Source organism: Saccopteryx bilineata, chromosome 1 (assembly GCF_036850765.1).
Source record: "Saccopteryx bilineata isolate mSacBil1 chromosome 1, mSacBil1_pri_phased_curated, whole genome shotgun sequence".
In the NCBI taxonomy this organism is placed as follows: Eukaryota; Metazoa; Chordata; class Mammalia; order Chiroptera; family Emballonuridae; genus Saccopteryx; species Saccopteryx bilineata.
In genome coordinates, this window is record NC_089490.1 from 253,596,304 (window position 1) to 253,611,759 (window position 15,456).

Below are 15,456 nucleotides of genomic sequence, written 5' to 3' on the forward strand. Positions count from 1 at the left end.
AAGAGGAAAGACTGGGGGGGTCAGTCAAAAGCATAACTAGGGGCGATCTCCGGCTAAAGGGATTCATTTTAAATTAACGACTTACCTATATTCTTTAAAGTTTCTGCAATAAACACAAAGTTACTTTGAAATAAGAAGAGCAAATAGAATAATAATATAGGGACCAATTTTGGAAAGACGATAAAATTATTTACATAGGACATTATTTGCAGATATCCTTTTTGGAGAAACGATTGGAAATCTCTTTAGTAAGAACTCAAAGTCATCAGAATTGCAAAGGAAGAAAGGCATTACAAGACAACCAGGAGTCAACTAACAAAACTGCAACAGTAAGTTCATACCTATCAATAAGGGGAACATGAGCATCCCCTCTGACCTAAGCACAGCTGTTCCTAGGCTTACGCTCCATAGAAAGCAGCCCCACGTTCATGGGAATGAAGACTGCTGGAAACCATACAGATGACCCTCAGCAGCAAAAGGGAAGCGAACTGGGGTGTAGTTCTACAGTGAAATGCCAACGAGAATCAATGAACTACAAATATATACAACACTATGGATCAATATCACAATATCCTGTTGGTTGGTTGGTTGCAAGAAGCCAGACACAGATGATTACACACTGCACATTCCACTTACATTGAGTTTAAAAACCAGGCAAACTACCCTTTGGGGTTAGAAGTTAGAACAGTGGCTATCTCTGCAGGGCGATAGCCAGCGGTAGGAAGCATAGAGGGTCTTCTGGGGGGATTCTAGTAATTTCTGTTTCTGATCTGGGTGCTAGGTATCCCATGTGTTCACTTGGTGAAAATTAATCACGCTGTGTACTTATGAGGTGCGCACTTTTGTATATAGACAAAATAAATCTGAAAGGCAAAAATAAAACAAAGGTGAAACACACCCATAAAAATAAGAAGAGAGAAATTGCATGATACTGGTAGGCATAACTAAGTACCAACGGGTGAGTGGTGAAATGTAATCCGCTCCTCGTTAGAAAGTGAGTAATAAAATTATTTAAGGCATATATGGTGAGTACGGATGAAAAAGGGGCTACATGCTTAACCTGACACGCTCAAGGGAGGCCAGCACGGTGGCCTTGCAGACTCGGAGACCCAAAGTGACCACACTGGCTGGTCTGAAATGAAAACTTCCAGCTAAAAGCGAGTCGGGACAGGTGGTCGTGTCCCAGGCTGGTATCTTCCCTGACAAAGGTCAGTCTTGACCCTCACTGAGTCTGCCTACAGTCGGTTTGCATCTCAGCCAACACGCCTACGGAATGTCAGCGTCCTCATCCTTTCCGGACCCGTCAGGGCACAACCCCTTACCAGGGCAGAGCCCCTGGTTGTGACCCTGCTCTCCGCACACCATCGCCGCGCACTGCGGTGCTCACTGTGAACTGCCCCGTACCCCGATGAGAGAGAAGGATGTGTCTCCCCTTTCCTTCTTTATCCAGCCCAGAGATCTCCACGCCTTGCTCTCCCCCGCCCCCTAATCTACCGCCCACGGACTCCATGTGCCCCTCACGTCCCCTCCTCTGACTGTAACGTGTAAAGTCAAGCGTGAACTGCCGTCCCCGAGAGTGAGTTCTCAGTCCGTGGACATTTTTCTCCCACAGTTATCGTCTGTTCAGCTCAAATAAACTAAAAATTTTTTACAGGTTTGGATGTTTCTTAAGTCGACATGAGAAAAAATTTTCCCCTTGTTATAGAATGAACACAATGATGCTATCAAAGGGAAAATTCGCCCATAATTCTTGAACAATCAGTGTCTGAAATCTCTTTCAATTCAGTTTGCAAGCATTAAAATTTTTCATTTAAAAAATATAATCTTGATTGCAGTTTTAAATGTGTATGAATTGTTACAAGTTAAAGGTATTACAAGGTTCGAAATAAAAACCAAGACTTTCGTAATAAAAACCAAGACTCTCTTGTTTCCTTACTCCCATCCTGAATCCTGTACTAATTCTAACTCTAATAATTTAGTGTACTTTAAATTTATACTCTAGTTTATTTTCAACCTAAATGCCTACACTTCTTTTTCTTTATTTCTGGGCATACTCCTCAAACCGTCGGTCAGGAGGCTGACTACTTTTCTGCCACGACCGCCACGCATGCTTCCCCCCTTCTGTCTGCAATAGAACAGTAATTGTGACTTTGCAAAACCGATATTCAATGTTTCCATTTTTATCATTATTATCTATTATTCATAGTTAACTCATAGCATGTATTATTATTACATTTCCTTTCTTATATAAAAATATGTATGTTTGCCCGTTTTTTGGGATGTAATCACTGACTTCTTCCTTTATGGCCGCCTAATTTTCTGGAGAACAATCATTCCTCCCCAAACTCTCCAAAAGAATGGTAAAACTCCACTCTATCTGTGAAACATAAATAATCTTTCCCAATTTGTTTTTTTGTTGGAATAAATGCCTTACGTCTAGCTGCTGTGCGCTGGGCTGGCTGCTCATAGGACGGCTGCATAGCTGTCTCACCACCATTCTGGGAATGTCTTTGATTTTCTACTTTTTTTCGGTGGAGTACATTCTGTAGTTCTATCAAAGAACCCAAATATCTGAGACTCGAGGTCTTTGCTCTTGGGCTTGCCCGTTTCTCTAGCACCAGACTCTGTCATCCGACGCTGTCAGCATCCTGGGAGCCAAGGAGTAAAGAGAGAATTGGAGGGGTGCCAGGAGGGAGTAGGGGCTCCCTCCCCCTTCAGCATCTGCCCTTTCACCTGCTCCCTGTTTTGAGACTACAGCCTTCTTCCCGCCATTGATGTGCTTGGCAAACTCGAATGCAGGGCCTGATTCAGTGTCTTTACCTCTTGCTAGGATAAGGAGGGAAGGGGGGAGGGTTACATCTAGCTCTTCCTGATATAAACCTTTAAGGAATTTTCCTATGTCAAGCCCTCTCCTTACCCGTGCTTTCAGAGTTACCCACATGCTTCTGATGCTGAGGTTTAAGGACTGGGGAGCTCAGACGGGTCCTCTTTGTGCTGGGACCTCCCTACAGGTCCTCACACTCTGCACTTGGCTGTCAGTCACCAACCACCTGCCATCTCCTGTCTGAGATCCTCACTTCTACAATCTCTTTGTTTCTTATTTACTTCTTTACTGTTGTTGTAGTAGAGAGTAGAGAGAAAAACATTTATCCATTCAACGATTGTTTACTAAATACTATACATTACAGGCCTTGGGAATACAATAGGAATAGAGAAGTATAAAAAACAAAACGAAGAACACTCCTTTTCTCAGAAAGCTAAAATTCTAGTCAGGGGAGACAGACACACAAACAATAAATAAATGCCTTACTATTTACTCCTCACTACCTGAACTTTCACTGTCCAAATTCAAGAGCCAAATAGATTTGGGAACCCTTTTTGGATAAATCCCTTGTTATCTTAACTTCTGCTCCCTTCTACCTGAAAGTCAGGAACTAAGTCGATGAGAATACTAGCTACCCCTCAATATTCCAACTCTATCAGGACCGGGACACTGGCATGTAAGATCCGTCAGTGATGAAGAGCTCTAAGGATGCGGCACGGACAAGGCACGAGAAAAGTGAAGAGAGTCTCTCGAGGCCACTGAGTGTGTGCCTGAGAGAAGACCGGCACCTTACGCACAGAGATCAGGAGGTGCGAAGATTCTGGGCAGGGTATGAGTGGCGAGGGGGACAGTGTGGCTGGAGTGGACTGAGTATGTTGGATGGTGGGAGATGAAATCGAAGAGGAAGCCAGGAGTCAGATGCCCCAGGGCCTGCAGACCACAGTAGATCTGTCCTTACTCTGAGTGAGACGGGAAACTGTCACAGGCTGTGAAGGTGGCGTGTGGGAAACATCACCCGGGCTGCTAGGTGCAGAGCAGGGGATGGGGGGTGGGGGGGGGGCAGTGCAGACAGTGACATGAGACCAGCAGCTTGACACAGTTCTTTTTGGTAGAAATGACAAGAAGCAGTCAGATTCCCGATTTATTTTGAAAGTAGAGCTCATAAGCTTTGCAGATATGCGGGTAAAAAAAAAGAACAGGCAAGTATAATTGAAGTTTTGGGTCTGATCACGTGGAAGACAGTGGCCACCACATTCTGAGATAGAGAAGCCTGAGGAAGAGCCAGTTGAGTAGGTGTGACGGGGTAGACAGGAAAGGGAACAAGAACTTGGTGTTTGTACATTTCAGTTCGCAACACGAGCAGCTCTCCAGATAGGGATGAGGGAGGGGCAGGTGGATAGGAGTATGGATGTCAATGGAGAGATCTGGGCTAGGGATGCGAGACTGACAATACACAAAGCCAGATGACCAGATGATATGACTTAGGGAACAAGGATAGAGAGAAGAGAGGTTTGAGTGCCAAAGCCCAGATGATGTCATCCTTTAGAGCAGGGGTCTCAAACTTGTGGCCCGCGGGCCGCATGCGGCCCGTGAACAATTTTGTGTGGCCCGCAGACTAATCCAGGAAGTTCAAAATATTTTGAATAAAATTAAGTAAGCCTAGGGGCCTACTTGTATTTTTCATTTCTCTAGCATCCTAGCTAGATATTAGCTTAGTTAACAGCAGTTGTGATGCGAACTACAGTTTCTGGTCGTTTTGTGACACTGAGTAAACTGCATGTACGATTGTGCTTGTTGTACTGATTTTTTTTTGTTTTCAACTGCAGTGAGAAAAGTGTTGCGTAACAGTTGCCTTTTGTAGACCTAGTACGGCCCGCTGAACGGCTGTGATCTTGCTCTGCGGCCCACATGCTGAGTTGAGTTTGAGACCCCTGCTTTAGAGGTCAGAAATATGAGAAGGTGCAGTCATATCAAAGAATCAAGAGAAGTGGGGTTTCAGAAGTAAAGCTGGTGTTCAAGATGGCAGAGGTGACCACATGTGCCCCATGCTGTGGGCAGGCTGAGCAGGACGAGTGTGAGAACTGGTCACTGGATGAGGCGGGTGGAGTCGCTGGTCGTCAGGGGACAGATGGGGGCAGAGGCCTAAGGGAAGCAAGTTCGAGGCCTAATGGGAGGAGAAGAGGAGAGAGCGAGTGGACAACTCTCTGAAAGACGCCTTCTCTAGAGAGAGGCACTTGCTAGGAAGGAACACGAGTCAGTTGAGGTTTTGTTTTGCGGACACCAGGAGACAGGTTTTACACCGACAGGAACACAGGAATGGTTCAGTAAAAAGGATGGTGACATGTGGTTTTAGGAGGAAGAAGGCGAGACTGTAAAGTTGAGTTCTGGGCAGGACAGGGTCAGGTGAAGTGCCAGAGTGGGCTCTTTCTCGTTAGTCTTCCACTGCCTGAGAGGAAGGGTGATAAGAACTATGGCAGTGGTCCCCAAGCCCTGGGTTGCGGACCGGTACCGGTCCATGGGCCATTTGGTACCGGTCCGCAGAGAAAGAATAAATAACTTATATTATTTCCATTTTATTTATATTTAAGTCTGAATGATGTTTTATTTTTAAAAAATGACCATATTTCCTCTGTTACATCCGTCTAAGACTCACTCTTGACGCTTGTCTCGTAAGTTCGACAATTATATTTTAAAATACCACAGTTTTTATGCCGGTCGCATAATTTTATTTTGTGCATTTATCCGTCCCACCCTAAAGGCCAGTCTGTGAAAATATTTTCTGACATTAAACCGGTCCGTGGCCCAAAAAAGGTTGGGGACCACTGATCTATGGCATAGAAAAGATTGTTTTTTAAAAACAAGAGTACACATACTCACAAAATAAAAGATTCAATCAGAACTAAAGTTGATGTGAATTCTTCATCAGGACAGTTTAGATTCTCAATTAGCTTTTACGGAAAAGAACTTATGATATATTTCCATTCTTTGAGAAATTCTCATCGCAATCAAGTAGTTTATTTCAGGACCATAAATATAGGAGCACGAGCCTCCACGGTCCTCACGATCCTCCTCTTCACGTCATTTAGATGGGAAGTAAAATAAATGCGTGATAACCAGGCAAAGAGGCTTTCTTTCTTGCTTTCTAAATAAATATTTCTCCTTCCCCTCATAGTTACCTCCCACATCCTACCATTAGCAGACGCTTTTCTCAATGAAGATTTAAAATCAAAATGAACCTAATTTTAGAAATTAATAACCTAGACTGTTTTTTTATCAATCAATGGGAGAACCGGCTTAGAGGGGCCACTTTTATCAGTGTCCAGTTTTAAATACCCTCTGGGAGAGAAGGACACCTTTCAAGTCCCAGGACTTCCTTTCTCCTGAATCTACACTGACTTTTTAGTCTTTGTAGGCTTCTAATTACAGTAAAAAAAAATAAAAAATCAAAGCTAACGCAGCCGGCTGCCGTGAACCCTGTTCTCCATGGTAACTAACGTAAACAACTACTTCCAATGGTCACAAGTCAGTGCACCTGCAGAACCCAGGAGGGTGATCACAGGACAGGCAGAGGTGTGGCAGACACCTGCGGCCGCTGGACAGCAACACTAGAGACTGAACAGGGAACTGAAACTCTAGATCGCTCGGGCCAGCAGGTGACGATAAGAAAGAAAGCTGTCTTTCTACCCCAGCAACAGAAGTCTGTCTGTCTCCTCACTCATTCTCAAGACACCAGTGTAACAGTCGCTTTCTTTTTCTTGTCTGTCTACTCACTTAGCATTATCTATTCATTGCCTCACAATCCTTTCATCATGTCCAAAAACCTCTAAATTCGGGTGAAACTTAAAAAAAAATTGCCAAGTTATACCCATGGGAAAGGAGGGAGGGAATGCTTAATAATCACCATTAGCCTGAAAAACAGCAGTATGGGGGGAAAAAAAAAACAACCAGAAGGGGAACAATGATACCAATGAGCCGTATTATCCACATAGTATCAATCACTGACCCATGTTTTCAGTCTCTAAAATCCTAGGGGTATATTTTCTCTGAAAAGGCTAGACGATGTGTCCTTGATTTTCCGACTGCACTGGAACGTGTAGGAACCTCAGCTCCCGGGCAGAAATGACAAAGGGCCCTGGTTCGCCCCAACGGCAGGAAAACTACAGAAATTTCCACTGAGCTCCTGTGTTCACCATGACAGCATTTTTAAAGGATCATCATAAAAAAAATTACTTGTTTTAGAAATGGCATAGTCAAAGACAGCTACAATCTAGAGATCACATCATTGTCATTCGTTCATTCTTTACCTGGTTCAAACAGCTTACCTGGTACAAAAAATTCTGTGGGCGTAAACCAATGAAATTCCAAGTGGAATCCCAAGCGGACGGCCTTCAGGGTGACGAGAAAAATCAAATAGAGGACAGATACCGTGCCTGTGAGAGAAGCAAGCAGAAACCATCCATCACCTTTTTATGTCCACAGACTCCAAGTTTCGACACTCCCAGCAAAGACTGGGATATGGTGACCTTGGTCGGGGATGCCCACTAACGCCCAGGTGGGACGTAAAGAACAGAACCTAGCTCTGTGACGGTCAGGAAACGGCAGAAATTTCTGCGGCCAGCCTGGGAAGAGCCAGAGGAAGGCAGCTTGTACATCGCTGGTCTATGCGCGAGCCCAGTTTAGCAGAGGACACCCAGAGCCTGCCGCAAAGCCGCTGGGTGACAGAGGAGAAGACAGATGGTGTAAAACCCACTTATCTTTCTTTGCACAGGAAGTACCAGGGACAGTCGGCAGGTCAGAAAAGTCTGTCACGACACTCAGTGGATGAGGACAGAGCAGGGAATGTGGGTCATGAACTGTTTGAGGAAGGTGACAAGCCCAATACTTGGCAGCCGATCGGGTCTTGTGTGTCTGGGGGAGGCACTGGCTGGGTGGCCCGCCGGCCGGGGGAAGGACTCCAGAAGCCATTCCCCAGCAATGGCCCAGTGTCAGGGGCATTTGGAATCCGCTAGTGGTCTGAAACTCAGAGGATGATTCCTGCTGAGGAATTAAGTTCGGTCACTATGGCGTCTAGTCCAGGAAGGTCTCTAGAGGAGTAAGATAATTTTTGAAGAAGCTGTAAATTTAAAAGGAAAGCACCAAGAGCAAGGGGCAAAAGCAGACAATCCTTCAGGAGGTGGAAAATAATCAACCTGGTTAGAAGTCTGGTGATTGCTTTGCCCAATTTGCTGAACCAATTCTTCCGTAAGTTCATACACTAACTCTGAAAGATCAGTCCCGTAGGAAAGTCGGCAAGAGAATCAGGAAACCATGAACGAGCTCTCTAAGCCCGACCGTAGGCTTGCAGATGAGATGATTCAGAAAGGCGAAAATAAGAGCCCAAAGCTTTTATAACCAGAACTCTTCCCTTTCTCGTGTCTTTGGCAGTGCAGCCTGTCGTGAGGCTGAGTGCGATGTGGATGGAACTTGCCTGTCCTTTGGTTTGCTGGAAACCTGAAGCCACCACTGCAGTGTGATAGGTAATCTAATTATTTTATACTCGGGGCTGCTACCAGGAGATCAAACTTATAGAGAAGGGGAAGCCCTGTGCTCTATTCGGGGTCCTCAGTTCTCTGTGAGTGACACCCCTGTGCTCAGTTAACCAGACCCAAGCTTTCACTGGGGATTCCTTTTGTCATCTTACGGCTGTAGGAGAAGACAGGGCCAAAACATTATTTCAGCAATTTCAGAAATTTCTGAAAAACAGGGCTCACAGAAAGAAGTCTGCTCCTCTACAGAGTCAAAAGTGTTCTGAGAGAGAAAAGGCACCAAGGAAGAGCAAAAGCAGGACAGCAGGAGTGTGTGCTGGAGGTAACACCCCTGGCGAAGGTGGTGACCATTCTGTGCCCTACCTTTAAACAGGAGCCACAGAAAACATACCCCACAGCCTCCCTCAGTAAGTTCCGATGTTCCCAACCTTTGGAGGTGAGGACTCTGGTAACATTCATGTTGGCTCTCTCCTCCTGAAACCCTGTCTCTGTCTTCCAGGACCTGAGGCACACTGCTCAGTGATGACACAATGGGACACCCAGTGACTCTTCATCAGAGGGACTTGGATTTGCAATGGTCATCCCCCTTGTTCTCTGTGCCACCATCCACAGAAAACCCAGAGGCTGGGTCCCGTGAGAGGGACCACACTGAACACCGAGGACAGGCCCAGAAGGCAGCCCTCCCCCAGCGGGGAGGCATGTCCCCTCGGCAGTACCCTGGCTCACCTAGGATATTAAACTTCGCAAAAAAGGAGGGCGATTTGAAATTGAGCAGCGGCAGGAGGAGCGCTATGAGGTAGAAGGGCACTGTCCTGGACTTGTCCCACCATTGTTCAAAACGCTGTAGTCCTGTGTCATTGGAGTAGAACACTGCAGAGCTGTTGTCTGGACGGTCACTCTCTGTGCTTGGACAGATCACTGCAACAGGAAGTGTGAGGTCAGAGGACAGCACAGGGGACAGACACGACCACTCAGATGCCACCTGTTTACCAGCTTCCGCCTTTACCCCAACACTCTCTCTTTCTGGAAAAAAAATTGAGGCTTATATTTAGATCTATTAGAAATCCCTTACCTATAGACAACTAAAGGGGGAAAGAATGTTAGATAATTTTGGGGTATATCCTTAATTTCTACTGGAAATTATAAAATTATCCCACCAAAAACCCTTTGGCTCCCTTGCCAGAGAGAAAATATTGGGTTGGATGGCCTTGACCTTACGTATACAATGAAATAGGAAATACCAGTCAAGAGGAACTGCTTGTTGTACTAAGAACCCATACAAAGGTCAAAGAACAGGTTCCTTCTTTTTTTTTTTTTTTGTATTTTTCTGAAGTGGGAAACTGGGATGTAGTCTGACAGACTCCCGCATGCACTCGACCGGGATCCACCCAGCATGCCCACCAGGGGGTGATGCTCTGCCCATCTGAGGCATTGCTCTGTTGCAACCAGAGCCATTCTAGCGCCTGAGGCAGAGGCCATAGCGCCATCCTCAGCACCTGGGCCAACTTTGCTCCAATGAAGCCTTGGCTACAGGAGGGGAAGAGAGAGACAGAGAAGAAGGAGAGGGGGAGGGGTGGAGAAGCAGATGGGCGCTTCTTCTGTGTGCCCTGGCGGGGAATCGAACCCAGGACTCCTACACGCCAAGCTGACGCTCTACCACTGAGCCATCCAGCCAGGGACAAAACAGGTTCCTTCTAATAAACTCTACTATTTCGGAATAAAAAGCAGACTGTTGGAACAGCTGTCATCGTATTGCCAAAACCTAATTATTGATAGCTTAAAAATCTTGAATTCCAGCAATCTGGAGGAATTCTCCTGGAAGTATATACCACACTTTAGAAAAGCAGTCTAGGAGCCCAGAAGTTTATCCAGAGAACTGGGAAGTAAAATTTATTTTTCTGAATACCGACTACTAAGGGCAACTTCTGTTAGTAGGTGGAATACAAGTCATTTTTCCTGTGTCTGACTTCCTAATAGCACTGCTAATAATCAGCTAGTAAATGGCACTGCTAATAATCAACTCTCTATAGAGGACTTTCAGTGCTGGTGAAAATACTCTCACCAAGCAACAGTCCTGCTCATCCCTATTCAAAGGGCAAGGGATATGCTCACTCTAAGTTCTGTTTTTAATTTTATTCTGTCTTCGTTATTTGGCATGCCACAAAACCAAACTTCATTTTCCGTCTCCTCCTTTCTTAGTCAGCATTTAAGCATGTATTTTTTTTCCCTTTCTTCTGGGCTCTAGACAGAAGTAAATGAACATGAATTTTTCTTGTGTTAATACTGACAGGGCCGAGGAACACAGGCTAGGGAAGTGAGCTGATGGGGAGAAAAAACCTTGACCCTGTCCCTTCATAGTTCCGCAGGCTTGGGCACGTCGCTGACTCCTCTGTGCCTTGGTTCCTACAGGCAGAGAAGTGGGGAAAGAAGCCTGGCAGACTTGCTGTAAGGCAGGGGTCGGAGAGAGCCATGAACGCCACATATTTTAAAATGTATGGCTTTCTGTGAGAGCCATACAACGACCTGTGTACGTTAAGCATTATCCAATAAAAATTTGGTGTTGTCCCGGAGGACAGCTGTGATTGGCTCCAGCCACCCACAACCATGAACATGAGCGGTAGGAAATGAATGGATTGTAATACATGAGAATGTTTTATATTTTTAACGTTATTTTTTTTTATTAAAGATTTGTCTGCGAGCCAGGTGCAGTCATCAAATGAGCCACATCTGGATCGCGAGCCATAGGTTCCTGACCCCTGCTGTAAAGTGTTCGGAACCATGTTTGTGCCCAGCAAGGACCTAGTTAACACAGCTGTCACCTTGACTGAGATGGGCTGTCCTCTGCTCCCACTGTTTAACACGTTGTTGAAAATATACAAAGAGGAACAGGAAGTGGTAGGACCAGCCTAAGTGAGCCCTGTGCAAAGTAAGCTTGTTGGTGCTCTCCACGTCCTGTGCGTAACTGTGATACCTGTGCACTCCACAAGGAACTGACTCCTTACAGAAGAAATCCTGTTAGATATTAACAAACCAGTGTCATCAGCTGCTATTGGAATAGCGACAGTGCAATGGCTTACTAAAGACAAGGATGTTGCTTGCTCCCTTGAAAATGTTGACATGAGGGGTAGAATGCAAGAGATAGGTTTTAAAATTATATTAAAATACTGTAGTCTAATTATTCAAAGGTGTGTGTGTGTGTGTGTGTGTGTGTGAGAGAGAGAGAGAGAGAGAGAGAGAGAGTGAGTATGTGTGTGTCTGCAGAAATAAAAACTAGGACTTGTACTTCACTCACTTTACTTTCTGGTGTTAACAAAAAAAAAGGTTACACAGGTTCAGCAAGGGGCAGAATTGGACACTGAAGAGCACACCCTGGAATGGATGCTTCAAAAGAGGGGAGGCTTTTGTCCGTGAGTTTCACCCCAGAGCCCGGAACAGCCCCTGACACGTCCCAGGCTTCAAGACTGTGTAGAATGGGCTGTTCTCTGAGTGATCAGTGGGTGTCTCCACCAAAATGGTATGGACTTAGTGTCTCTGACACCAGTGTCACTGTTCACAAGGTTATATTAGTGTTTACATTCACTTCCCCTGTGACTGCCATCCTGGATAAACCCCTCGGCCACAAAGGTTTATTTTTTAGTAATTAATTAATGAAACTTTCCTAAGAAATTAATAAGATTTTCCCCCTGCCATGTCTTTAATTTATTTTTCTGTACTTATTAACTAATGTCATTAGGAAATTAACATCTCCAAAGGATACAGATTTTGTGTATCTTAGACATTAGGCACTAAAACAACAAATGTCTAAAATTAAGTTAACTGAGAACTATGCTTCTAGACCAAAACAATAAGCAATGATATAGGTTCTGGAAAATAAGTACTGATTATTCACAAGCAAATATGGATACTATAGATGTGAGCTACAACTGGGACTTGTAATAGGAACTAAATATTGGTCAGCTTACATTAACACAACATTCTGTGGATTTTTGTTTTTAACCACACCGACTGCCAACAATATAAAGTATCCTCATTAACACAGTGGTAATGATTTTTCCCTCATCACTTCCCTAAAACAAAGTTAGAAGTTTTATATGAAATCCTTTTTGAAGTAAGGGGGAATAAAAAAAAAAAAAAGCTAAACTTTAAATTCCAAACTACTTACCCGGGTTGCTGTCATTGGTACTCAGTACAGTATCCGTGTCATTAATGTGATGAATAAAATCTAAAAATTAAGGAAAAAATACAGCTTAATACCGAATGAGCAGTGCTACATTGACCACCACTGCAGTATTGACCCATAGTGATCTTTCTTGGTCCAGTGCACGGTACTATTGGCTGACCCACTGAACCCGGACCGCTTCTGTTAACACAGCTGCCCCATCCTCAGCTCTCTCCACTCACAGGGTGATGTCATCGGCCTCACTGTCCCACTGTGGGAAATTTTTACGCGATTGAGGATGTTTTAAAAATCTACCCACAGGCTGAATTCAATTGAAAGTCCTGGAATAAAGATAATATGGGCAATTTTTCCCCTACACACTCACTGAGTTACACAAGTGTAGTTACATCTTATATATCAAGTTCTAGAGTCTGTAAAAGGGGGAATCAACATTCAAAATGGTGGACTTTGGAAAACCCTTTAGAGCAGTGTTTCCCAACCTTTTTTGTGCCATGCCCCACCTTAACCTTTCTAAAATTTTTATGTCCCCCCCTATGTAACATACAAAATTTTTAACATTAAAAAATTGATTTGTTCACTTAATAAACATAAATGATAGGTTCTAGGAAGAAATCACTATGAAATTGTTAACAAAACACAGTAAGTAAAATTTCAAAACATATAATGAAAAACAGAAATTTAAATTCCAAATAATTTTAATACAGATTTTTCTATATTAATTTATTATTTTAATTTAGTGTGATCCTTGCGCTTGATGCTTGCTGCACAGAGATTTTATATTAGGTTCCAATTTGGTTAGCTTTAGTCTCAAGTCTCCACGTTGTGTTATATCCAGCCGATTTCTTTTTTTTACCAGTAAATCATTTACAGCACTAAATCCACATTCAGCTAAAAATGAAGATGGAAACGGTAGCAATAGTTTTCTTGCACATTTAGTTGAATTTGGGTATTTGATTTCTGTTTCCTCACAAAGCCATGCCATCGCTCCTTTGATATTAAATAAAGCTTTAACTGACTCATCATTTTGCAATTCTGCGAGTTCTTCTTGATACTGCATATTTGATATATCAGACAAATCCACTAACATTGGCTGCATCATCCATGTTGGGAAATCAATTTGTTTTAAATCAGAAAATCTTCCTTTTAAATCAGCCGATAGATATTCAAATGATTGACAATAACAAGTAAAGCGGTATCAGTTACTTCACATTTTTGGAGCCAATGAAACTGTTTAAAGTTTTTGTTGTTAATATGTTTCTGACATAACTCAATATTGGTAATGAAACCAAATATCTTTGCTTTTGCATCGACAAGAGTTTTATTTGTTCCTTGAAGTTGCTTATTTAATATATTTAGTTTTTCAAAGATATCGGCTAAATAACTCACAAATGCTTTACCATCTATTGTTAACAGATACTTCATTTCAGGTTTGTCACTTAAAAAATCACTAAGAGGATCAAACAGTTCCATAAATCTTTTCAAACAGTTTCCTTTAGATAGCCATCTTACTTCAGTATGAAGTAAAAGTCTCACATGGTCTTCATTTTGTTCTTCACAAAATAGCTTGAAAAGACGCTCACGTTTGGCACTAGCTTTAATAGCATTAACATACTTTATTACTGTATGTAATACTTCATTCAGAACAGGCGAGATGTTTTTAGCTACCAAGTTTTCCCTATGAATAACACAATGCACAAGAATCATTTCTGGATTCGCATCTTTCATCAATTTTAAGCAGCCATTTTTCTTGCCCATTATATTGGGAGCACCATCTGCAGCACAAGATGTTATATTTTTCATTGGTATATCATTGACATCTAAGTAGTTTTTTAGCTTATTATATATATCTTTGGAGGTAGTGGTGCTTTCTAATCTTTTACAGAATAACATTTCTTCAGCAAAATGTCCTTTATCAATATATCTTACATAAGTTATCAATACTGCCTCACTGTCTCTCAAAGTTGATTCATCCATTTTCAAGGATAATTTTCTTGTTTTCAGCTTTTCAATAAGTTGTTTTTCAATATCCTCACTCATTTCGTCTATTCTTCTGCTAACAGAATTGTTACTGAGTGGCATAGCTTTTACATCTTTGTCATCTTTTTCAAGAACCATTTTAAGAAATGCTGATATTGACGGTTTTATTAAATTCTCTCCTATAGTGTGATTTTCTCCAGTTTTAGCAATGAATAAAGAAATTTGATAACTAGCCTCAAGAACACGATTATTAGTTGAAGTATGAGCAGTAAATAGAGACTTTAATGTTCTTTTTTCAAAATTTTTCTTTAAAGTTTTAAAGTAAGTCAAATCTGAATTAATATGAGCACTATGTTTCGCCTTCAAATGCGCCTCAAGATGACCTTGTTTCATTGATTCGTTGGTCAAGCATTGCTGGCATAAAAGACAAAAAGGAATCCGCTCATCGTGAACAGCAGGTATGAACCCAAATTTTAAATATTCCTCCGAATATTGACGAGTTTTTTTCTTGCTTGCACCACTCATTTTACTATGGGCTATAATAAAAATAAGATCAATTAAAAACTAATATTAAAATATGTGTTAAAATATATTCAATGTGACATAGAGTAAACGTATACTAAAAATTCATATTTATTTAAATGTATATAACACATTTACTACACTACCACCGCAAATCAAAAGGTATCTATATTTTTTCTACTTGACAAAATTTTCTGGAAAGTTATGCTTCTAAAATTTAAATTGTCGTGCATGCACTATTATAGCCCCAATAATATTTATAAAATATTATTCCTTTCTAGCCCCGATGCAAGAAGTACTTAATAAAGAGTTTAATATTGATAAAAATAAAATCAAATACTTACCAATTATATCTATACAATATATATATGTATATTTATTAAATCAACGAGCTTTTACAACAGTTTTGACTGACACTTATTTCAAAT

At 42.3% G+C, this 15,456-nt stretch overlaps 1 protein-coding gene across 2 annotated transcripts in view; it reads right to left on the reverse strand.

The window, feature by feature from the left end:
- The window catches only part of SLC38A9 (solute carrier family 38 member 9), a 60,608-nt gene that overhangs the window by 17,289 nt on the left and 27,863 nt on the right, over positions 1–15,456 (reverse strand). For both annotated transcript variants that reach the window (XM_066240846.1, XM_066240838.1), the window contains 3 exons: positions 12,512–12,571; positions 9,076–9,267; positions 7,147–7,254 (listed from right to left, as the gene is read on the reverse strand). In XM_066240846.1, coding sequence (XP_066096943.1) covers positions 7,147–7,254; positions 9,076–9,267; positions 12,512–12,571 — 360 coding nt within the window. The remainder of the gene's footprint in view (positions 1–7,146; positions 7,255–9,075; positions 9,268–12,511; positions 12,572–15,456) is intronic.